The sequence below is a fragment of the Suncus etruscus genome, chromosome 15 (assembly GCF_024139225.1).
Source record: "Suncus etruscus isolate mSunEtr1 chromosome 15, mSunEtr1.pri.cur, whole genome shotgun sequence".
NCBI classification, from domain to species: Eukaryota; Metazoa; Chordata; class Mammalia; order Eulipotyphla; family Soricidae; genus Suncus; species Suncus etruscus.
In genome coordinates, this window is record NC_064862.1 from 90,381,140 (window position 1) to 90,405,231 (window position 24,092).

Sequence of the window (24,092 nt, forward strand, 5' to 3'; positions counted from 1 at the left end):
GCGCCGTCCCCGCCGCCTCCTCCCGGGTCTGGGCAGCCGGGCCGGGTGAGGAGGGGCCGGGCCAGGCCGGAGGCGGGGCCCTTCCGGGTGTCCCGGGCCGCTCCATGCTGCCCCTGCAGGCCGGAGAGGCGAGGGGTCCCCCCTGGGCACCCAGGGAGCGGTGAGGAAACTGAGGCTGAGAAGCCAGGCCTGGGCGCAGAGGCGCGAGGCCAGAGTCCAGGGTAGGAGGATCTGGGGTCCCCAAGTGGGATAGTCCCTCAGCACCCCTCTGATTGGTTCCTGCACCCCAAACCTGCTCTTTGGGGCGCAGGAGAGAGTCCCCCGAGGTTTGCGCACTGGCCTGGCTGGCCAAGTCCAGTTCTGGTGGCCTGATTCTGGTGCCAGGGGTCACTCCTGACCCAGAGGTAGGAATCGCACCCTGAGTACTGCAAGGGGTGGCTTCCCTCTCGTGCTGTACCCCACTCCCCAATTGGGTGTTTCTGGAGTGGTTAGATCTTCGTGTGAATGGACCAGACGTAGGGAACGAGGCGCACCGGGTTTGCTCAGTTTCAACTCATTACGGGGTGTTGAAGATTCCAGCAAGACACACCCCGGGGCCCAAACAGGGGAGATCATGAGGTTCCCCGGGGCCCCTACTCGCTTGTGCGCACTCCAGGAGACAAGCCTGGGACCCTGGGGATCCCACCCACAGCCTTTCCAGGAAGGTGGCTCTGGAGACCCGTTTTTATTGTGTGTGTTCTGTTTGTTTGTTTGTTTGTTTGTTTGTTTTGGCGCCACACCCAGTGGCGCTCAGCGGTTATTCCTGGCTCTGCACAACAAAAGTCGCTCCTGGAAGGCTCGGGGGACCACATGGGATGCTGGGGATCATACCTGGGACTGTCCTGGGTCTGCCTACCTCTACAGACCCAATGGACTGTCTGAGTTGTCTTTGTGCCCAGGTCACTTGGCTGAAGCGACAGCACAACTGGGAGAGCACTTGCCTTGCACACTTTGGCTAACCTGGGCTCGATCCCCGGCATCCCAGAGAGTCCCTGGAGCACTGCCACGAGTGATTCCTGAGCACAGAGCTAGGAGGAAGTACTGAGCACTGCCAGGTGCAGTATGAAAACTGAAAAAGGGGCCCAGAGAGATAGCACAATGGCGTTTGCCTTGCAAGCAGCCGATCCAGAACCAAAGCTGGTTGGTTCGAATCCCGGTGTCCCATATGGTCACCCGTGCCTGCCAGGAGCTATTTCTGAGCAGACAGCCAGGAGTAACCCCTGAGCACCGCCGGGTGTGACCCAAAAATAAAAAAACAAAAAACAAAAAAAACAAACAAAAAAAAAAAAAAAAAGAAGAAAGAAAACTGAAAACTAGGGACTGGATGGTGGCGCAAGCGGTAGGGTGTTTCCCTTGCATGCTGCTGACCTAGGATGGACCGTAGTTTGATCCTCCGGTGTCCCATCTGGTTCCCCAAGCCAGGAATGATTTCTGAGCGCAGAGCCAGGTGTGGCCCCCCCAAAATGTCAGTTCTGGATGTAGGAGCGTTGGTGGGTTGAGGACTCAGACTAGGGAGGGAGGCATGGCGGGGCATCTGGCGGGCATCTGATGTGGGTGTGAGTGGCTGCGGGCCGCACACCTGTCCAAGCGGTCCAGCCACTTTGGCCCGGAGAGGCAGGTGGGGCCCCGCCCATCCCCTCCTAGAGCCGCACCCCAATCTGAGGCTTTCTCGGCTAAAGTCCCAGACCAGCTTCTCTCTGAGCTGCTGGGAACCAGGCTGGGCAGAGGAGGAAAAGTCAAAGGCATGCAGGATTTGGGGCCTCCCGGCAGGACCGCACAGGGCACCCCATCCTTTGGGAAAAGCAAAGTCTTCTCTGTACCCTAAGACTGCCCATCCTCTGTCCTAATCTTCTGTCCGGTATGAGAGTGCCTCACTCTACCCCTCATTTGCTCAGCTGTTCCCACAATCCCGAAATTGCTCAGGCCCCTGCTTGTAGTTTCTCCAGTATTTTTTGGGGGGAGGGCACACCCAGCGATGCTCAGGGCTGACTCGTGGCTCTGCACTCAGGGATCACTACTAGTAAGGTTAGGGGGGCTCCATAGGATGCCGGGGATTAAACTGAAGTCTGATGCAAAGCAAGTGTCTCATAAGCTATAGTATCACGCCAGCTCTTTAAAAGTAATGTTTTGGGGCTTGGAGAGATAGCACAGCGGCGTTTGCCTTGCAAGTATCCGATCCAGGACCAAAGGTGGTTGGTTCGAATTCCGGTGTCCCATATGGTCCCCTGTGCCTGCCAGGAGCTATTTCTGAGCAGACAGCCAGGAGTAACCCCTGAGCACCGCCGGGTGTGGACCCCCCCCAAAAAAAAAGTAATGTTTTTGGGGCCAGAGAGATAGCATGGAGGTAGGGCGTTTGCCTTGCATGCAGAGGTCGGTGTTTCAAATCTCGGCATCCCATATGATCCCCCGAACCTGCCAGAAGCGATTTCTGAGCATAGAGCCAGGAGTGACCCCTGAGTGCTGCTGGTGTGACTCAAAAATCAAAAAAAAAAAAAAAAAAAGTATGGGGCCCGGAGAGATAGCACAGCAGCGTTTGCCTTGCAAGGAGCCGATTCAGGACCAAAGGTGGTTGGTTCGAATCCCGGTGTCCCATATGGTCCCCCGTGCCTGCCAGGAGCTATTTCTGAGCAGACAGCCAGAGTAACCCCTGAGCACTGCCGGGTGTGGCCCAAAAACCAAAAAAAAAAAAAAAAAAAAAGTAATGTTTTGTTTTATTTGTTTTGGTTTTTTGGGACACACCCAGTGACGCTCAGGGGTTATTTCTGGCTCTGCACTCAGAAGTCGCTCCTGGCAGCCTGTGGGGAGACAGGAGTAACCCCTGAGTGCCGCTGGGTGTAGCCCAAAATATATAATATATATGTGTGTATATATCAAGTTCAGGAAACATGAAGATAATACATCGGGGAGGGTGTTTGCCTTGTGCGCTGACGACCCAGGTTCGATCTTCGGCATCCCATAGGGTTCCCCACCTGAGCGCAGAGCCAGGAGTAACCCCTGAGCACCACCAGTTGTGGCCCCCAAACAAAAATATCAATCTCAGGGGGCTGGAGAGATAGCATGGAGGTAAAGCATTTGCCTTGCATGCAGAAAGTCGGTGGTTTAAATTCCAGCGTCCCATATGGTCCCCTGAGCCTTCCAGGAGCGATTTCTGAGCACAGAGCCAGGAGGAACCCCTGAGCGCTGCCGGGTGTGACCCAGAAACAAAAACAACAACAAAAAATCAATCTCAGAGCTCTGACCCATTGAGCGTTCTCTGGCCTGTCACACCTTTCACAGATGCCCAGAGAGCCGGGGGTACCTTTTCACACGGTCCTTTAGCACCTACCCCTTCAGATGTGCTTCCACATCTGTGCCCCAGAGACCCAGGAGGGCTTCTCTGCACTCCTCCGAAATCCCACTGTGCTGTGTGTCTCCAGGAAAAGCGTGTGCTATCTCTGATCCTGATTCCTTTTGAGCCTGTGGGAGCTACTACTGGTACCCCGCAACCAAGAGCTGGTGGCTTCTAAGTGCCTGACTGCTCCGAGGCTGCCAGACCTGAAGGGTGAGGCCTGACTCAGCAGGGTGGGGCTGCGGGACACCCCCCACCCCCCCAACACCACAGCTGCTCAAACAAGGGTGAGCTTAGAAGGGACTTTGGTCTCTTCTGGTGGCTGGAGAAGGGCTGTGGGGAGGAAGGCCTGGGACTGAGATGAGGGATCACGGGGCTTCAGATCAGAGGGAGCAGCAGAAGAGGAAACTGAGGCAGGGCGGGCAGGTGGGGCTGGCAGGATGCCTGAGGTGAGCCATCTGTATAAGGCTGGACTCGCTCCCAGGAGCCTCTTAGGATCCTTTGTGTCTCTGAAGTGTTGTTTCTAATCATTCATTAGATCATTCTAATCATGATCTGATTCATTTAGGGTTTCTATTTTTATTTTATTTGGGGTTTGGGGCCACTCCCGGCACCTCCCAGCAGTACTTAGGGGTTACTCCTGGAACTACGCTCAGAAATCACACCTGGCAGGCTCAGGGGTCCATTTGGGATGCCGGGATTCGAACTACCGACCTCCTGCATGCAAGACAAACGCTTTACCTCCATGCTATCTCTCTGGCCCCAATGCCAGTGACTGAACTCTCTCTGTCTCCTTTTAGACTGAGGGACCATATGGAATGCTGGGGATCGAACCCCCTGGTCAGCCGCGTGCCAGGCAAGCTTCCTCCCTGCTGTGCCATCGCTCTGGCCCCCGTAGTAACTTCTCTTCATTCCCCAAATCTCATGCCTCCAGGGTCCACCTGAACCCACCTTGTCCCCATCCCAGCTGCACCTTGGGCCCTACTCTCCAGACCTCTGCTTCCCCACTCAGACCCTTCCCTCCTCTCCCTTGTAAATGCTTCTTTCACTAGAGTCTGCTCCCCACACCCCATTGTTGGGGGCACAGTGTCGGGACTGCGTGGACGGGATAAGGGGGGTCCACGTCCAGGACGCACCGTGTCCTGCCTGCTGCCATACAAGCCCACATCCCTGTAAACACGAGGGTGGTAGCGTCACTTCCTGCGGGAACCAGGTAGCAGGAATGTGGGTATCCACCGCCCCCTGGTGTCTGGGGTGGGGATGGCAGGAGCAGCCTCCTGAAAAAAAAATCTCCAGATACTCTCAATCTGCCCAAGGGCAGGGGACCCTGAGTGGGGTCCTCGGGGTGCAATTTAGCTCGGGAAGGTCTTCCCTGCGGGTCTCACGTCCCACCTTTAATCCCTGAGACAGAGCTGTTTGGATGCTTGTTGACATTTGGTTGGATCACGTGGTGAATGAGAGAGAGAGAGAGAGAGAGAGAGAGAGAGAGAGAGAGAGAGAGAGAGAGAGAGAGAGAGAGAGAGAGAGAGAGAGAGAGAGAGAGAGAGAGAGAAGTCAGAACTATAGCACCCAGTGGCCAAAGAGATAGTACAATGGGTAGAGCTCTGGCCTTACACATAGCTCAGTCCGGTTTAATCCTGACACTCCCTTGGGTCCCCTAAGCCTTGCCAGGTTGATGTGTGTGTGTGTGTAGGGCCAAGAAGGCCAAGAATCAGCCCTGGGCATTGGCAGAGGTGACCCCCAAAATATATATATGGACCATCTCATCCTATAGCCATAGCATGTAAGCCCCAGAGCCAACTCCACAGATCCTGGAATTCTGGGAGGACACAAGCAGACTTTTCAATGCTTTGTTTACTTGTTTTGGGTTTTGGGTCATACCTGGAGGCATTCAGGGCTTACTCCTGGCTCTGTGCTAAGAAATCACTCCTGGCGAGTTCAGGGGACCCTATGGGATGTTGGGGATTGAACCTGGTGTGTCCCAGATTGGCTCCGTGAAGGGCAAAGGCCCTACCATTGTGCTATGGCCCCTGTTTGTTTGTTCTGGGCCACACCCAGCGGTATTCAGGGGTTACTCCTGGCTCCGCCCTCAGGAATCATTCCTGGCAGGCTCAGGGGGACCCTAAGGGATGCTGGGAACCGAACCTAGGTTGTCTGCGTGCAAGGCAAAACGGCCTCCCTGCTGTGCTATCACTCTGGCCCCTAAACTTTTCTTTCTTTCATTTTTTTTTTTTTTGCTGGGTCACACCCAGCAGTGCTCAGTGGTTACTCCTGGCTCTTTGCTCAGAAATCGCTCCTGGCAGGCTCGGGGGACCATATGGGATGCCAGGATTCAAATCACCATCCTGCATACAAGGCAAATGCCCTAACTCCATGCTATCTTTCTGCCCAACCCCAAACTTTTCTTTTCTTTTTTTTTTTTTTTTTTTTTTTTTTTTTTTTGGGCCACACCCGGCTATGCTCAGGGGTTACTCCTGGCTGTCTGCTCAGAAATAGCTCCTGACAGGCACGGGGGACCATATGGGACACCGGGATTTGAACCAACCACCTTTGGTCCTGGATCGGCTGCTTGCAAGGCAAACGCCGCTGTGCTATCTCTCCGGGCCCCCAACCCCAAACTTTTCAATTCTGAGTGCAGAGCCTGAGCGTCATCGGGTCTGCCCCCCCCCCCAAAAAAAAGGATGTAATCCAGGATCTTTGCTCAGGGGCGCCCCCTGCTGTTGCTCAGGAACCCTGCATGGTGTGAGGTTTGGAAGAGGGTTCTTAGCCACAGGCCCGGCCAATGCCTTCTTTCTTTGGCCCCTTGGCTCTGGCTGGCCGGGGTTCGAGCCCATAACTTTCCACGTGGTTCCCAATGCACCTTCAGAAGTGCTCAGGGCCTCCACCCTCAGGCTAGCAGGAGGGAATCAGACAGGAGAGGATGCAGCAGCGCAGAAGCCACAGAGCCAGCTGGATGAAGGATGGGGTGGTGGTGGGTGGGTGCGATCACAGAGGCCTTTTCTGTGGTTCAGCCACAAGTGAAGCCACAGCGGAAATGGTTGCAGATGGGGAGTGGCTGGTCTGACCTCGAGGCCACCTTCCTGGCTCGAAATCTCGGCTTCCGAGTTTCCTCCTTCCTGCCTTTCTAGGTGGCCACAGTGACTGGAATTCTTGCTTCCTCCTGCAGTGCTCATCAAGGGCCATGCTGCCTTTTTTTTTTTTTTTTTTTTTTTTTTTTTTTGGTTTTTGGGCCACACCCGGCGGTGTGGCTATCTGCTCAGAAATAGCTCCTGGCAGGCACAGGGGGACCATATGGGATGCAGGGATTCGAACCAACCACCTTAGGTCCTGGATCAGCTGTTTGCAAGGCAAACACCGCTGTACTCTCTCTGGCCCCCATGCTGCCCTTTTATGTTTTTTTTGTTTTTGTTTTTTTTTTTGGGGGGGCCACACCCGTTTGACGCTCAGGGGTTACTCCTGGCTATGCACTCAGAAATCGCTCCTGGCTTGGGGGGACCATATGGGACACCAGGGGATCGAACCGAGGTCTGTCCTACGCTAGCGCTTGCAAGGCAAACACCTTACCTCTAGCGCCACCTTCCCGGCCCCGTTTGTTTTGTTTTGTTTCTGGGTCACAGCCGGCAGCGCTCAGGGGCCACTCCTGGCTCTATGCTCAGAAATCGCTCCTGGCAGGCTCGGGGGACCACATGGGATGCCAGGATTCGAACCACCATCTGTCCTGTGTTGGCCACATGCAAGGCAAACGCCCTATCGCTATGCTATTGCTTGGCCCCTAGGGCCATGTAGCTTTAATTGTGACAGAGACCCAAAGGATGCAGGAAAAAAGGGCCGGAGCAATGGTATGTAGGGAGGGCCCTTGCTTTGCCTGTCATATAGCTAGGTTCCATGCCTGACATCCCACATGGTCCCCCCAAGCAGCTCTAGGAGTGATCCCTGAATGCAAAACCAGGAGTAAGCCCTGGGCACTGCCCAGATGTGCTCTGCCATCTCCCACAAATGCCTCAAGAGCTTTGGCAATGGGCTGGATAGATGGTACAGCAAGGAGGGTGTTGCCTTGCACATAGCTGACCTGGACATCTCAGAAGGTTCTCCGAGAAATGCCAGGAACACACCCTGAGCACTGCTGCATTTGCTTGATAATATAGCATAATAATAGCATAAGCGTTTGCCTTGATGCAGCCAACCTTGGACAGACTCGGGTTAGACTTCTGGCATCTCACAGGGTTCCCTGAGCCTACCAGGAGTGACTTCTGAGCGCAGAGCCAGGAGTAACCTGAGTGCCCTTGAATGGGACTCAAAAACAAAAACTAAAACAAAAACAAAAAGATGGAAAGAGAAAAAAAGGAGAGTAAAAGAAGGAAATATAAAGAAAGAGAAAAGAAGGAAGGAAGGGAAAAGAAAGAAAGGAAGGAAGGAAGGAAGGAAGGAAGAAGGAAGGAAGGAAGGAAGGAAGGAAGGAAGGAAGGAAGGAAGGAAGGAAGGAAGGAAGGAAGGAAGGAAGGAAAAAAGGAAGAGGAGCTGGAGATAGCATGGAGGTAGGGTGTTTGCCTCGCATGCAGAAGGACAGTGGTTCGAATCCCGGCATCCCATATGGTCCCCCGAGCCTGCTGAGAGTGATTTCTGAGCGTAGAGCCAGGAGGAACCCCTGAGCACTGCCGGGTGTGACCCAAAAATCAAAAAACCTGGGCCCGGAGAGATAGCACAGTGGCGTTTGCCTTGCAAGCAGCAGATCCAGGACCAAAGGTGGTTGGTTCGAATTCCGGTGTCCCATATGGTCCCCTGTGCCTGCCAGGAGCTATTTCTGAGCAGACAGCCAGGAGTAATCCCTGAGCACCGCCGGGTGTGGCCCAAAACAAAAAAACAAAAAACAAAAACAAAAAACAAACAAACAAAAAAAAACCCCAAAAGCAAAAAAAAAAAAGCAGCTCTGAAGGCTACTTGGAGTGCCCCCTAGCGTCCAGTGGGAGTACTGGAGGTGGAGCCTCCTCTTTGCAGGGTCCCTCAGGGTCCCCCCACTATCTCCCCTCACTCATTGCTCCCCTCCAGCCTCCAGATTATGATGTGACAAAAGCTATGACAGGGTGGGGGGCAGCCCCTGAGCCCCTTCCCTGCCACCATCAGGTGTTGGGGCAGAGGGGGCCGAGCTTGTGGCCTTTGCCACCCCGGCAAATGGGCCTGAAGTGAGGAAAATGCTGACTTAAGCGCCCAGGGTGACCCCAGCTCCCCGCCATGGCTGACCGGCGGGCTCCATCTTCTCCCCTCAAGAAGCCGGTGTCATCCCCGGTAAGTGTGTCACCGCCGGGCCACCGCTCTCCCCCCCACGCTGCAGGACAGAAATAAGCTGCTCCGGATTCCTGGGTGTCTCTGGTTTCCCCCCACAAGCACGGGTGATGTAGGGCAAGCTGTGGGGGGAGGAGATGACAGGCTGAAGACAAGGGGACAGGTCTGAGCCCTTCCTGGCCTCCAGCAGGTGACATTCAGCTCAGTACTAGGACAGAGAGTACAGCAGGTAAAGTGTGTTGTCTTGCTCATGTCCAACTGGATTCAGAGGCTTGGGAGCACTAGAGATAGTTTTGGGGACACAGGAGGAATTGGTGATGTTCAAATCTTTTTTGGGGGGTCAGGAGCATGCCTGGGGTGTTTTGGGCTTATTCCTGGCTCTCTGCATTCAAGGATCTCTCTCTCTCTCTCTCTCTCTCTCTCTCTCTCTCTCTCTCTCTCTCTCTCTCTTTTTCTAATCTTTTCTTTTTTTTTTTTTGGTTTTTGGGCCACACCCTGTGACGCTCAGGGGTTACTCCTGGCTATGCGCTCAGAAGTTGCTCCTGGCATCTTGGGGGACCATATGGGACGCCGGGGGATCGAACCGCGGTCCGTCCTAGGCTAGCGCAGGCAAGGCAGGCACCTTACCTCCAGCGCCACCGCCCGGCCCCCTTTTTCTAATCTTTTCATTTTTGGGTCACACCTGGCGGTGTTCAGAGGTTCTACTTCTTTTTTCCTTTTTTTTCTTTTTTTGGTTTTTGGTCCACATCTGGTGATGCTCAAGGATACCTCCAGGCTCTGTACTCAGAAATTACTCCTGGCAGGCTCGGGGGACCATATGGGATGCCAGGGATCAAGCCGAGTTGGCTGCATGCAAGGCAAACCTGATCTATTTCTCTGAGCCCAGGGGTCACTCTGGAAGGGGCTTGGGAGATCCTATGAGGTGTGGGTTTCGAACCCAAGTCAGCTGCAGGCAAGACAAGTGCCCTATTGGTCTGCTGTCCTATTGCTTCGGCCCAATGCCATACAATCTTCAATACAGTATGGGAACTTTTCTATTTCTGGTTGCATTCAAAGGAACCCAAGAGCCCACTCTTCCATATCGCACGACCAAACCCCACTGACATTATTCTCTGTATCGTGTCTGCCTCTCCTTGCTCAGAAAAGCAAAATTCGGGGGCCAGAGTGATAGCACAACAGTAGGGTGTTTGCCTTGCACAGGGCCAACCTGAGATGGACCAGGTTCAATCCACGGCATCCCACAGGATCCCTGAGGTTTTCAGGATCGATTTCTGAACACAGAGCCAGGAATAACTCCTGAGCACCTCTGGTGTGGCCCCAAAACCAAAAGAAAGAAAGAAAGAAAGAAAGAAAGAAAGAAAGAAAGAAAGAAAGAAAGAAAGAAAGAAAGAAAGAAAGAAAGAAAGAAAGAAAGAAAGAAAGAAAGAAAGAAAGAAAGAAAGAAAGAAAGAAAGAAAGAAAAAGAGAAAGAAAAAGAGAAAGAAAGAAAGAAAGAAAGAAAGAAAGAAAGAAAGAAAGAAAGAAAGAAAGAAAGAAAGAAAGAAAGAAAGAAAGAAAGAAAGAAAGGAAAGAGAGAGAGAAAGAAAGAAAGAAAGAGAAAGAAAGAGAGAAAGAGAGAAAGAGAGAAAGAGAGAAAGAAGAAGAAAGAAAGAAAGAAAGAAAGAAAGTAAAGAAAGAAAGAAAGAAAGAAGAGAAGGAAGGAAGGAAGGAAGGAAAGGAAGGGAAGGACGGAAGGAAGAAAGAAAGAAAGAAAGAAAGAAAGACAGAAAGAAAGAAAGAAAGAACGAAAGAAAGAAAGAAAGAAAGAAAGAAAGAAAGGAAAGAAAAGAAACTCCGATGCCACAGAGGATGCAGGGCAGAGGGCTATCCCTGTGGTGGGGCGCATGGTGCCCTCGGTGACCATGAGGGGAACAGGCGGGATCCTTTCAGGAGGTGGAAAGGTCGTGAATTGGAAGCTGATCCTGAAGATGGATCTGTTGGCTCAAAGAAGATCCATCGATCCACCCGCCAGCGGACTCAGAGCACCCAGAAACAAAAGACAGTTACATAAGCATTAAGGGCTGGAGCCATAATACAACAGATAAGGCCTCTCCTTGCCTGTAGCCAACCAGGTTTCAAACCCCAGCATCCCATACGGTCGCAGAACAAAGCTTCCAGAAATGATCTCTAAATGCAAAGCCGGAGTAAGCCCTGAATACCACTGGGTGTGACCCCCAACACAAAAACACAAAACAAAAATATAAATGTTAATATGAATCTTGACCACCTGTTAGTTACCTGGGGTCCCACCCTGGGAAAGCCTGCACCCATATTTGTCCTGATGGGGTGTGGGGAGCCTGGGGGTGTGTCTTGCTCTGCAGGACACTGGCAGGAAGGGCTCTGCTGTGAGCCAGCAGGGTGACCCAAAACCTGAATTATTTAGCAACAACTACAATAATAAGTATTGGGACAGAGAGATAGTACAGCAGGTAAGGTAGCTTTCCTTGCACACGGCCAACTGGCTTCAATCCTTGGCATTGTACATGGCAAGAGTGATCCCAGGCAAGAAGTAAGCGCTGAGCATAGCCAGGCGTGTTGCCCAAGCCCCAAATAATTATTAATAATAGGTATTAATCAAAAGAGATGAAAGCTATTCTTGTATTGTCCCCATTCTATCTCTAAAATGCAGGGAGGCCTGGAAGGATCCTAGTTTATCTGACAGGTGGCTGGAAATGCAGACGGTAATAGGGGTTATACCTTGGGCAGTTCTTCAGGGGAGCTCTGGGAAGCAGCTTCACCTTCAATGCACTTTATTTTTTCCTCCTCTCCTCAAGTCAGATGCAAGGGAACCTCCATATTGGTCCATTGCCTCCCATCAGGCGTTGCGGATCCCTGGACACATGTACACTCAGCCTCGAGGCCTACTTGTGGGCTCCATCCTACTTGTGGGTTGACAGTGTCCCAAATTCCTGGGATCTGCACTGGGGGCGCCCCAATAACTGTTACTGAGTAGAGGAGCTTTGAAAGGTGCAGAACCACGGGAGTAGCCACAAATACACAGGGAGGAATAAAAGCATCAGGAGAGAATTTTTGGCCTTGACACCATATTTTGCTTTTTTTTTTTTGTTCTGTTTTGTTTTGTTTGGGGGCCACACCTGACGGTACTCAGGGATCACTCCTGGCTCCTGGCAGTGCTTAAGGGGACCCCTCTGGGATGCCAGGGATCAAACCAAGTCAGTCCTGTGCAAAAGCAAGCTTCTTACGCGCTGTACTATCTCAACTTACCACCCCATATTATTTTATTTTTTTTTGGGGGGAGATACAGGAAACATTAAGAGCCACCGTGGGAGGTTGCGTGGAACTTGGCTGGGAGAAAGAGGTGGGAGGCAGAAGGCACCGTCTGATCTGCCTTCTGTGCCTGATGACTCAATATTACATCGTGGAACTTGGTTTTCTCTTTGGGCTGGGGGTGGGGCCTTTTCTTCCCTTTATTCACTTAAACCTTGAAGGAACTCAGGAACATCGAAACGGGGGCCCCTTTTCCGTGCCTAGAGTGGCACGCAATTCTGTTGCTTGTGGCTGGCCAAGCCTGGCAAGGAATTGGAGCCAAACCGTGCGGATGCCACAGATAAGGTGGGCGCAGCCAGGGAGAAAATGACTCAAACTGGGGAGGGGACGACCAGATGCGCTTGCTGGGGGACCCACGCGTGTCCCCGGGTCCCTGTGCTGGGGTTGATGGATGGTAGCCTGAGTGCGGGTTCTCCAGTGCCAAAAGGGGGTGGGGATGGTGAAGGAAGCTAGCCAGGATGTCTCCCTTTCCTGTCCCCCAAACAACCTTCCCAGCTGGAATCATCTTGCTATTTGGGGGTGGGGGAGACAGAGTGGGAGGTGAAGGGGAAATAGTGTGTTGGTCCTACCTGGGTATGCTCAGGGGCAAGTTCCTGGCTCTCTGCTCAGGAGTGACCCCTGGCCATGCTTCCTTCAGAGGAATTAAATGCCAAGGCCTAGGATGGAGCCAGAGTTGACTGATAGTGAGTTGTGTGCATGTAGACAGTGTCTTTCTTCTCCCCACCTTGCTGTGTTGCATGCTCAGTGTTGGCTGTTTCATCTTTGAGGTCCAAGCGGTGACTTGGGAGCACAGCGTTATGACCCTGACGAAGAAATGTAGAAGCGAGCACAAGCCGGAAAACTGTTTCACGGAATGGAACATGGTCATAGAGGAGGTAAGAAACCCACTGTCTCAAATTCTTTTCTTTTTCTTTTTTTTTTTCTTTTTTTTTTTTGGTTTTTCGGGACACACCTGTTTAATGCTCAGGGGTTACTCCTGGCTAAGTGCTCAGAAATTGTCCATGGCTTGGGGGTACCATATGGGACGCCGGGGGACCAAACCGTGGTCCTTCCTTGGCTAGCACTTGCAAGGCAGACACCTTACCTCTAGCGCCACCTCGTCGGCCCCTATTTTCTTTCTTTTTCTATTTTGGGCCACATACATACAGCATTCAGGGGTTCCTTCTGGCTCTACACTCAGAAATTGCTCCTGGCAGTATATGGGAGACTGGGGATCGAACCCATGTGGTCCCTGGTCGGCTACTTGCAAGGCAAATACCCTACTGCTGTGCTATTGTTCCGGCCCTTCTCTCACTCTTATTGATCTTTTTGTTTGTTTATTTTAAGTGGAGCAGGAAAGAAATGAGACACGAAAAGGAGCCTCTGAAAGGCAAGAAAAAGAAAAAGAAGAAAAAGAGAAAGAGTCGAAGCTCAAACAACCAGTGTCCCCGAAAGCCTCAGGCCCGCAGCCATGGTGGCCTCCAACCTGTAAAAAGCCAAAGACGAGTTACTAAAAGGAAATGGTAAAAGAGGGGAATGGGCCAGGATCTTGCACCCCCATAGACATGCACAGGAGTGAGGTGGGGTGTCCCCCATGAGGGGAGAGATTGTTTCATTCATGTTGTCCACTCAACAGATGTCCACCTCTACATAGTCTCTGCCGAAGGTCCCCAGAAAACACCGAGAGTTAAACTTTCTCCCCACCAAACATTGTTAAATAAAAACCTGCATCATTTTTGAGAAGAAACAAATGGGCTGGATGCACCCAGAAATAGCCACAGTCTGGGTATAGCTCCTGAGAAGTTCTGTTGTGCAAAATTGAGGGACAAACCACACTGAGACCCACCAGGCATAGTTCTGTGGTGTAGTAATGCTCACGGTGGGAGCCAGGTTCTGTCCCACCAGAGTTTTTTCTTTTGTTTTCTTTTTTTGGCTTTTGGGTCATACCCAGCAGCGCACAGGGGTCACTCCTGGTTCTATGCTCAGAAATCACTCCTGGCAGGCTCAGGGAACCATATGATGCCGGAATTTGAACCACCAACCTTCTGCATACAAGGCAAACACCTTACCCTCCATGCTATCTCTCCGGCCCCTTGTTTTTGTTTCCTGCATTTTTGGTCACACCTGGAGGCGCTCAGAGGTTACTCCTGGCTTTGCACTCAGAAATTATGAAATATGAAATACTGGGGATCGAACTAGCATAGTAGAAGGCAAATGTTGTACCGCAGTACTATCCCTCCGCCCCCTATTTTTGTTTTATTTTGGTTTTGGCCCCCACCCAGCAGTGATCAGACCTTATTCCTGGCTCTGCATTCAGGGATCACTACTTGCAGTGCTTGAGGGACCACACAGGATCCTGGTGATCGAACCTAGGTTGGCCATGTACAAGGCAGACGCTGTCTCCAGTGTGCTATCACTCCAGCCTCAGTATTTGCTTTTTATTTATTTATTTATTTATTTATTTTTGTTTTTGGGCCACACCCGGCATTGCTCAGGGGTTACTCCTGGCTGTCTGCTCAGAAATAGCTCCTGGCAGGCACAGGGGACCATATGGGACACCGGGATTCGAACCAACCACCTTAGGTCCTGGATTGGCTGCTTGCAAGGCAAATGCCGCTGTGCTATCTCTCCGGGCCCAGTATTTGCTTTTTAGTTGTTTATTTTTCCTGCCAGAAACTTAAATCCAGTGGGTTTGATACAACCTCATTGCCTCTTTATTTGGGGGTCATGCACCATTATGCTTAAGGAGAATCATACAGTATCGGGGATCCACCTGGTTCTCCCGCTGGTGGTCTGTGCCCCCTCCCCCATCCTTTTAGCTCCTTCTTTTTGGAAAGCTGTTTTGAATTCATGTGGACAAGAAGGCAACGGGCATATGTGATTCCCTCCCCGCCACCATAAACAAAACCCAAACAAAAAAACAAAACGAGTTGGGGGACACAAAGTATTCAAAATCTCTCCCGTTTCCAAGAACCAAGACTGGATCTGACTACCCCCAAACCCCTGATATGTACAAAGCATGTCTCAATTTAAGCTCTGGGGGGCGCCTCTGAATTGGAGGCCCCTCTACAAAACCCTTCATTTTAGAGCTGCCATGAAGTTAAGTGCTGAGCTAGACACTCATCTCAGCTCAAACCCAAGGAAGGCCTTAAAATGATAGGTAGTGCCATGGGAAGGGAGGGATTCAGCCATGGGATTGGCACCTGCTAAAACCCTGAGGGTCGGGGGGTGTAGCGTCTGGCAGTTTTGGGGAGCAAAACTATTCCCTGCAACAAAATTCAGACTTCGTTTTGTCTTTATTTTGTCGGAGAGAGCACACCCGGCGGTGCTGAAGGGGGTTAATCCTGACTCTGGACTCAGGATCACTCCTGACAGTGCTCAGGGGCTACTCTGGGGGTGCCAGGGTTCGAACCCGGATCAGCGACTGCGTACAAGGCATGTGTCCTCCCTGCTGTCCTAGGGTTTGGGGTCCCAAAGCTCAGACTTTAGTGGGCCCCCAAGGACTCCTGAGCTGGGACAGGGCGTTCAAGCAGGAGCCCTCAGCATTTTGGGGCTCCCCAGCCCCACCAGAGGGGGACCCCTCCATCAACCTGCCACTTGGGAGCTGAGCTGGACAGGGCCCCGGGTGCTAAGGACCAACCTGGACTAGGACAGGTGGGCGTGGCTTCCGGACACCCGTGGGCGTGGTATCACATCACGTGGTCAGGTCTCCAGTGCGCAGACTCCCTGAGCCTTGCTCAATTTCCTTGGCTTGCAAGATGCACCTTGAGGCAAAGTATTGCGGCAAAAACCCTTGTGTTGGGGTGCGGCGGCTGGGGACTGGGAAGACCAAGTAAGACTTGGGCCACACTCTGCCCCGCTGCTATGGTCCTAGAAAGTTCCAGAACTCAATTTCCTGTGCAGGGAGGTGATGAAAGAAGCCCAATGGGGGACCATAGAGCCTTAGCACAGTTTGCCTACCTAGGTTAAATCCCTGACCCAGGTTCGATCCCTGGCATCCCTGAGCACTGCCAGGAATGATCTCCCCCCAAAATATTTTTTTTAAAAAAAGAAACCCCATTGGGGAGCGTCGGGAAAACTCAGAAGGCACTTTTGGGGTGAGGGAGAGTGGAAATTCTTGAAGCTGTGGGGTACAACGTGCTGACTCCCCGCCTGGCTATGCAGAGAAAAGCGATTTTAATACTGTGTGTCCAGGAGATCTGCAAGTGAAGGTGGGGGAACCAGGTAGGGTCCAGGGCAACTCCCAGCCCTGGGGGAAGTTGAGGTCTGAGGAGTTTCCAGGGCTGGTTTGGGGCGCCAGCCCACAGCCCTCAGAACCCCCAATGGCTTGAGGGACAGGACAGAAGACCACGGCCTGCCAGTCTGTGACCACTGAGATGCACCAGACACACCCTGTGAACCCCACATTCCCCAACACTCATCCCTACAGGAAGTCAGGGAGCTGAGAGCTGACCTGGAAGGTCTTGGGGGGACAGCAGGGCTCACCAAGAGCTTAGAAACAGCCCTTGTGTCTCCAACTCCAGTGCGGGGTGCTGGGGCACAGGGTGGGGGGCCCTGTCTGTCTAACAGCTGCACCCTCCTGTCTGAGGCGCCGGGCTGTCCCCTAGACTGGGCCCTTTCCCGTTGCTGCCATTGCTGGCACTGGGTTCAAGGGACTCGTTCATTTTCTCGCAGATGATGTCCACCAGGCGCTCGAAGACTTGCTTCACGTTGATGTTTTCCTTGGCACTGGCCTCAAAGAACTCGAACCCTGGAAGTGTGTAAAGGGGGGTACACTGTGAGACAAGCCCTGAACCCCCCCCAGTGAGAAATCAGAGCTCGAGATCTCAGTTTGTGCATATGTATAATGGGTACCACTATACACTTCCTTTTGTTGTATTGTGTTGTGGGGTCACACCTGGTGGCACTGAGGAATCTTCCTGGTAGGACTTGAGGAACCCCATGTGGTGCTGAGGACAGAAGCTAGGCTGAGTATTCTGTAAGCTTCCTCTGCTGTCGCATCGCTCCAGCCCCAGGACGCAATTGTTGGTGAGAAAACGCTTTACTTTGGCTAGATATGACCAATCAATCACCAGTCTTGCATGCCTGAAACCTGGGTTTGATCCCTGGCAACACACACGCGCACACACACACACACACACACACACACACACACACACACAAACACACACACACAGACCCACACCAGAAGGATGGCTCTCCCTCCCCCAGCACAGAACTTGGGAGTAGCCCTGAACACTGCTGGGTGTGGACCCCAGAAGCAAGAATAAATAAAATAAAGCAATAAAAATTAATTCTTCTGGACAGCGACACACGCCCAGGCGTCCAATAATACAAACAAACGTGTTTCCTGTTGCAGTGCTCTGGGCAGGAATGGGGGGGAGGCAAGGGGAAAAGAAAATATTCTTTTGTTTTTGTTTTTTGGGCCACACCCATTTGATACTCAGGGGGTACTCCTGGCTAAGCGCTCAGAAATTGCCCCTGGCTTGGGGGGGACCATATGGGACGCCGGGGGATTGAACCGTGGTTGCGATCTTTCCTTGGCTAGTGCTTGCAAGGCAGACACCTTACCTAGCGCCACCTCGCTGGCCCCAGAAAATATTCTTTTATTTTTGGTTTTTGGGTCAACCCTGGTGGCACTCAGGGGTTATGCCTCTGCTATCTCTCTGGCCCCAGTTTCGAATATTTTTTTTTTTTTTGGTTTTTGGGCCACACCCGGCGGTGCTCAGGGGTTCCTCCTGGCTGTCTGCTCAGAAATAGCTCCTGGCAGGCACGGGGGACCATATGGGACACCAGGATTTGAACCAACCACCTTTGGTTCTGGATCGGCTGCTTACAAGGCAAATGCCGATGTGCTATCTCTCTGGCCCAGTTTCGAATATTCTTAGTGTCATCAGTGTTCACTGAATTGGGGCTGGAGTGGGAGGATAGTGGGGAAGGCATTTGCCTTTGCATGGTCATCCATGTCCAATCCCCGGCACCCCATATGTGCCCCACACCAGCCCTGCCAGGAGGAATCCGTGAAAGCAGAGCCTAGAGTTAGCCCTGAGCATTATGAGGTGTGACCTAACAATACAGGGTCAGAGTAGCACAGAGGGAGGGCATTTGCTTTGCACACAGCTGAACCAGGAGCGATTTCTGAGCGCAGAACAAGGAAGAACTCCTGAACACCACTGGGTGTGGCCCCCAAACAAAAAACAACAACAAAGAAGAAATATATTGACTATTAGTAATTTGCTTCTCATTTGAGGAAAAATAGGGTCCTGGAGAAATAGTACAGGTGGGAAGACACTTGTCTTACACATAGTCACTCCCATTCAGTTCCACACAGCCCCCCCTCAAGCAACTCCAGGGGTCACTGCTGACCACAAAGCCAGGAATAGCCCCAGAGCATTGCTGGGTGAGGCTCCAAACAAAAACCAAAGATTTAGGCACTCGAGAGAGCAGAGCAGGGAGAGCGTTTGCCTTGCACAACCAGACCTGGGTTCTATCCCCGGTGTCCCACATGGTCCTCTGAGCACTGCTGAATGTGACCCCAAAATGAAAATAGCAAGAACAACCGCCAAACCAAACACTCAAATATGCATCCATGGGCCAGAGTGGTGGTGCAGGCGGTAGGGCAATTGCTTCCCTAACTTAGACCGAGGTTCGATCCCCCAGCATCCTATATGATCCCCAAGTGAGGAGCAATTTCTGAGCACATAGCCAGGTGTAACCCCTGAAGTCACCGGGTGTGGCCCCCCCCAAAAAAAAAACAACAACAAAACAAAAGCATCCATTCCCTGCCATCTCCGTTGCTATATCATGCCAACCCAGTAGCCTGGGCCCCTGGCACACAGCCATGCTGACATGAACTGCTGACCCACAGAATGAATGAATGAAAGGCAGACTTCCACAGTTGGAAGGTTACTTCCTACTCAGAGCCTAGAGAGAAAGCATCAATCCATGTCTTGCAACACTAATTTGGCCTCAACTGATGGGAGCAGGGAGCTCCAGGGAGGCCACAAGGTTGGAGCATCTGTTCAGAAGAGGTAAGGCCACAGGTTCGATCCCCGGCAACATCCCACATACCTAATGAGCTCCACGCAGTGGCAGGGCCGCTGGGACTTTGGGCAGTGGGTAGAGTTGCCCAGGCTGGGGTACAGGCTGGAAGCTCAGGGGACCATCCCCACTGTTGTCTGTCCCCACTGTCCCTGACCACCAGCTAAGCGGAATCCATGGTCTCCATTTAGCGGAGGAGGAAGTTCCAGGCAGGAGCGGGGCACTCTGAGATCACCCAGCAAAGGGAAAGTCACCCCAAGGTTAATGTTCAACTGGGGCCAGCCCAAATGCCTTCCTCCCCACAGTCCTGGGAAGCAAACAGTCCTCACCTTGGCTACCAGGGGCTGCGCTGGAAAGAGGCTGGCACAGAGAGGGACAGCGCTGTGCTCGAGGTCACACAGCACAGGGCTGCAGGCTGGGAGGCTTAGACCTCCAGGCTCTCTCGCTCTCTAGTGCTCTCACGACTTCCCTCAGAGGAAGTACTGGAGAGCCTGAGCTTATGTTTTTGGTCTGGTTTGGAGTTTGGGTCACGCTCAGCAGTTTTGGGGAGACCGAGCAGTGTTGAGGATCAAAGCTGAGCCTCTCATCTGTACAAATGTTCTCTGGCCCTTGGAGCCAGCTCAGCAAGTCCTCAGATACAGGCCACCCCCGCAGAGTTGGGGGGAAACCAAGGCCATGACTGACAGTTCCCAGGGGACCACACAGAGCTAAAGACTGAATACGGGGCCTTGAGTATGTCTTCCTTTTTATTTTTTGGTTTTTAGTTTTTGGGTCACACCCAGCAGCGCTCAGGGGTAACTCCTGGCTCTAAGCTCAGATATCTCTCCTGGCAGGCTCGGGGGACCATATGGGATGCTGAGATTCGAATCACCATCCTTCTACATGCAAGGCAAATGTCTTACCTCCATGCCATTTCTCCGGCCAAAGAATATCTTTCTGAACTCTCATTTGGCTTGAATTGGGAAGGTTCCCTCTTTCTTCTGAGACCCCCGTAAGTGCTGGAAAAGGTCCCGTAAATCCTGTTCCATGGGCTCAAAGCACATGAGTCTTGGCCACTGACAAATTCTGGGGTTTTGATGGGGACTAAGCGACAGTACAGCACTGACAGTACTTGCCATGCATGTGGCAAACCCAAGTTCAATTCCCATCATCCCATCTGTTCCCCTGATTACGGCCAGGAGTGAACCTTGGTGAACAAGCCAGGCAAAATCCCTGAGAACCACCATCAACACACACACACACACACACACACACACACACACACACACACACACACACACACACACACTGGGTCCTGAGTTGTAGATATAATTTATAACTTAAGAGTTCAGACTCGGGGGGCCGGGCGGTGGCGCTAGAGGTAAGGTGCCTGCCTTACCTGCGCTAGCCTTGGACGGACCGAGGTTCGATCCCCCGGCATCCCATATGGTCCCCCAAGCCAGGAGCGACTTCTGAGCACATAGCCAGGAGTAACCCCTGAGCGTCACCGGGTGTGGCCCAAAAACCAAAAAAATACCAAAAAAAAAGAAAAAAAAAGAGTTCAGACTCGGGGCCCGGAGAGATAGCACAGCGGCGTTTGCCTTGCAAGCAGCCGATCCAGGACCAAAGGTGGTTGGTTCGAATCCTGGTGTCCCATATGGTTCCCGGAGCCTGCCAGGAGCTATTTCTGAGCAGACAGCCAGGAGGAACCCCTGAGCACCGCCGGGTGTGGCCCAAAAACCAAAAAAAAAAAAAAAAAAAAAAAGGAGTTATTCCTGAGCGCATGGCTTGGAGCTAAGTACTGAGCACTGCAGTGTGTGACCAAAAACTGAAAAAAAAATTTTTTTTTAATTCTGTCCTTCCTCCCTCCTCACCTCGTCTTCCTTCTTTCCTTTCATGCCAGAGATTAAACCCAGGATGTGACATGCCCCTGACCACTGCCAAATCCAGGTCTTCCTCCTTTCTTGGAAACAAGGTTTCACGAACAGCTGGCCATGCTCACTGCCAAGTGAGCAGCAAGTGACAGAGGCCCCAGGACTGAAAACAATTCCCTGCTATCCCCTTTCAGAAAGTACGCTGAGCCCTGGAACTGCAGGAGGTCAGCCCAGAGCACTCCTCTTCTATACTCTGCTTTTGTAAATTTGCCATCAACCTCACCATGCTGGCCAGAGCAGAACACCCAATACACCCACATCTTTTTTACTTGATCGTATAATATTCCTCCCTGCACCCATGTGGACCTATGCGTTTCGGCCACAAAGAGCTGCATGGCTGGATCATCTTGCTATGTGTAAACATCAGAGGGTCGCCACCTAAACCTGGCTGTGCAGCCCACTCTACACCATGGCTCCGTGCCACATGCCACTGGACTTACCATGGTCCATAAAAACAGTTGATCAAAATACCAATTGGTGACACAGGGCTATACTATTTTGTGTGCTTTTTTGCTTGTGTGTGTGTGTGTGTGTGTGCGCGTGCGCACACACACGTTTGGATTCCCCCTGGGGGTGATCAGGGATTACTCCTGGCTCTGCACTCAGGAGTCATTCCTGGAGGTTCTCAGAGGATCATATGGTATGCTGGGGACCAAATCCAGGTTGACTGCATGCAAGGCAAATGCCCTTCTCATTGGGCTATTGTTCTGCCCTCTGTTTTGTGGTTTGCTGTTGTTTTTGTTTTTTGGGGGCCACACCTGGTGACGCTCAGGGGTTACTCCTGGCTGTGTGCTCAGAAATCACCCTGGCTTGGGGAACTATATGGGACTAAGAGGGACACTGGGGAATTGAACCGTGGTCTGTCCTGGGTCAGCCGCATGCAAGGCAAACGCCCTACCATTGTGCCATCATTAAGCATGTTTTGTGTTTTTTGTTTGTTTAGGTTTCTTTGGGGGGCCGGAGAGATAGCACAGTGGCGTTTGCCTTGCAAGCAGCCGATCCAGGACCTAAGGTGGTTGGTTTGAATCCCGGTGTCCCATATGGTCCCCCGTGCCTGCCAGGAGCTATTTCTGAGCAGTCAGCCAGGACTAACCCCTGAGCACCGCCGGATGTGCCCCAAAAACAAAAACAAAAAAATATGGCAGTGCTAAGGCTTCTTTGTGGTTCTCTGCTCAGGGGTGACTTCCAGGGAAAGGTGGCTTCAGGATGTCAGGATCTGAACCCAGGTCAGCTGCTTCACTTCAAGACAAGTGCTTCAGGTCACTCGCCCAGCTCTGCCACCCCAAGGGGCTAAACTGCTTTAAAGTCCCCCATTATGAGGGGGCCAAGGGCACTACACACAGACACCCTTTCCCTCTTGCATTTGCTTGTCTGGTAAGTTACTCCCAGCTCTGTGCTCAGGGATCATTCCTGGCAGTGCTTGGGGAATGCTGGGGTGTTTTATGTGGGACGGAGCCTCCTGTGTGCACAGTCCCCTGGGTTCTGTCTGGACTGCACAAGAGTGTCATCTTTCTCCAGACAGCTCCTCAGTGAGGGTAGCCCTGAGGGTGGGGACAAGGCTCAGGTTGGGCCCTGGCGCTCACCCAAGTCATCCGCAAGCCTCTGTCCATCCTCGGCTGCCACCATGCGCTCGTCCTCCAGGTCACACTTGTTCCCCACCAGGAGCACCTGCGCATTGTCCCACGAGTAGGTCTTGATCTGGGTGGCCCTGGGGAAGTGGAGGGCTGTGAGGTCAAGGGTCAAGGATGAAGGGGAAGAGGTCAGAGATCAGGGGGCACTCACCAGTCCTGCACGGCCGTGAAGGAGTCCTGGTTGGCCACGTCATACATGAGGAGGAAGCCCATGGCGCCCCGGTAGTAGGCCGTGGTGATGGTCCGATAGCGCTCCTGGCCTGCCGTGTCCTGGAGCAGAGCAGCTCAAGGTTAGGCTGGGGGTCACCGCCCCACCCTCACCTGCACCCCACAGAGCACAGCGGCTTTCCAAGGGGGGAGAAAGGCCTGTGTGCAACCCCCAGTCTAAGGGAGGAGAAGACACGGGCTAGCCAGCACAGCCTCCAATCCAATGGGGGAGGCCTGGGTTGTCTGCATGGAGGGTCTGCATGGGCTGCCTGATGGAGATGGCATGAGTTTTCACAGCTCTAGTCTGATAGAGGAGGCATGAGTCTGTCTATCCAACCTCTAGTCTGATGTAGGAGACATGGGCCTGCCTGCACACCCTCTACCTTTAGTCAGATGGCAGAGATTGGATATGTCTCCACAGCCTCCAATCTGATGGCGAAAGGGATAAACCTGTTCTCGCAGCTGCTAGTCAGATGGAGGAGACAATGAACTACTCTCATACTCAGTCTGATGGAGGAGACCCAGCCCTGCCAACACAGCCTCGAGACTGTGGCTTTGAAGACCTGGGATCCCCTCAAAGCTTAGGTCCAGAAGAGAAGTTAAGGACCCCTCCGCTTTAAGGAGATCTTAGGCTCAGGGGCCCTCACTGCCTTATGAGCCACTTTGGTCTTCTGATCTAAATGGACCAGCTGGGACCCCTGGGTACTGAGAACCAGGGTGTGGGCCTGAAATGCTGCAGGTGGGCCCCAGGGATCCCCGGAGAGTCCCCCAAAGCATCTTGATGCCCCCTGGGCCTCGTGCCCACCCCACACACCCAGATCTGCAGCTTGATCCTCTTCTCGTTTCGGTAGATGGTCTTGACCTTGAAGTCGATGCCCACAGTGCTGACGAAGGCGGGCGTGAAGGAGTCGTCGGCGTAGCGGAACAGGAAGGAGGTCTTGCCCACCGAGCTGTTGCCGATGATGAGGATTTTGAACATGTAGTCGAAGTTCTGGTCCGCAGCATCGCGGGGCCCGGAGGGGGGCTCAGCCGCTGACGCCATCAGATGGGGCTCAGGGGGCCGCTCCTGGAGGGGTGAGGAGGGAGATGTGAAATCTTCCACCAGGCAGCTTGCAGGGGACGGGATTTACTCTCCACACCCTCCAATCAGAGCCCGGAGATCAAATCCTAAACTCAGAGACTTGGGTTCAAATTCTAGCTCCCAAGCCGGCCATGACCTCACTCTGCCTGCCTGGGTGGTGTTTTTTTTGGTTTTTTTTTTTTTTTCCTGGAAAATGGGAATTGTGCTCAGAAAATGGGGGTCTGGGTTGCAAGGTGGGAGCCAACTGGACAGGTGGCAGAGGACAC

General features: G+C 52.6%; 1 protein-coding gene across 1 annotated transcript; it reads right to left on the bottom strand.

Moving 5' to 3' along the window:
- Positions 1 to 16,423: 16,423 nt before the first annotated feature.
- On the bottom strand, positions 16,424 to 23,787 carry RAB3D (RAB3D, member RAS oncogene family). The gene is made up of 4 exons (XM_049788561.1): positions 23,560 to 23,787; positions 22,690 to 22,808; positions 22,491 to 22,615; positions 16,424 to 16,703 (listed from the first exon to the last, which is right to left on the bottom strand). The coding sequence occupies exons 1-4, from the start codon at positions 23,785 to 23,787 to the stop codon at positions 16,516 to 16,518; spliced, it is 660 nt and encodes a 219-aa protein (XP_049644518.1). The 3' UTR covers positions 16,424 to 16,515.
- Between the last annotated feature and the right edge of the window lie 305 nt (positions 23,788 to 24,092).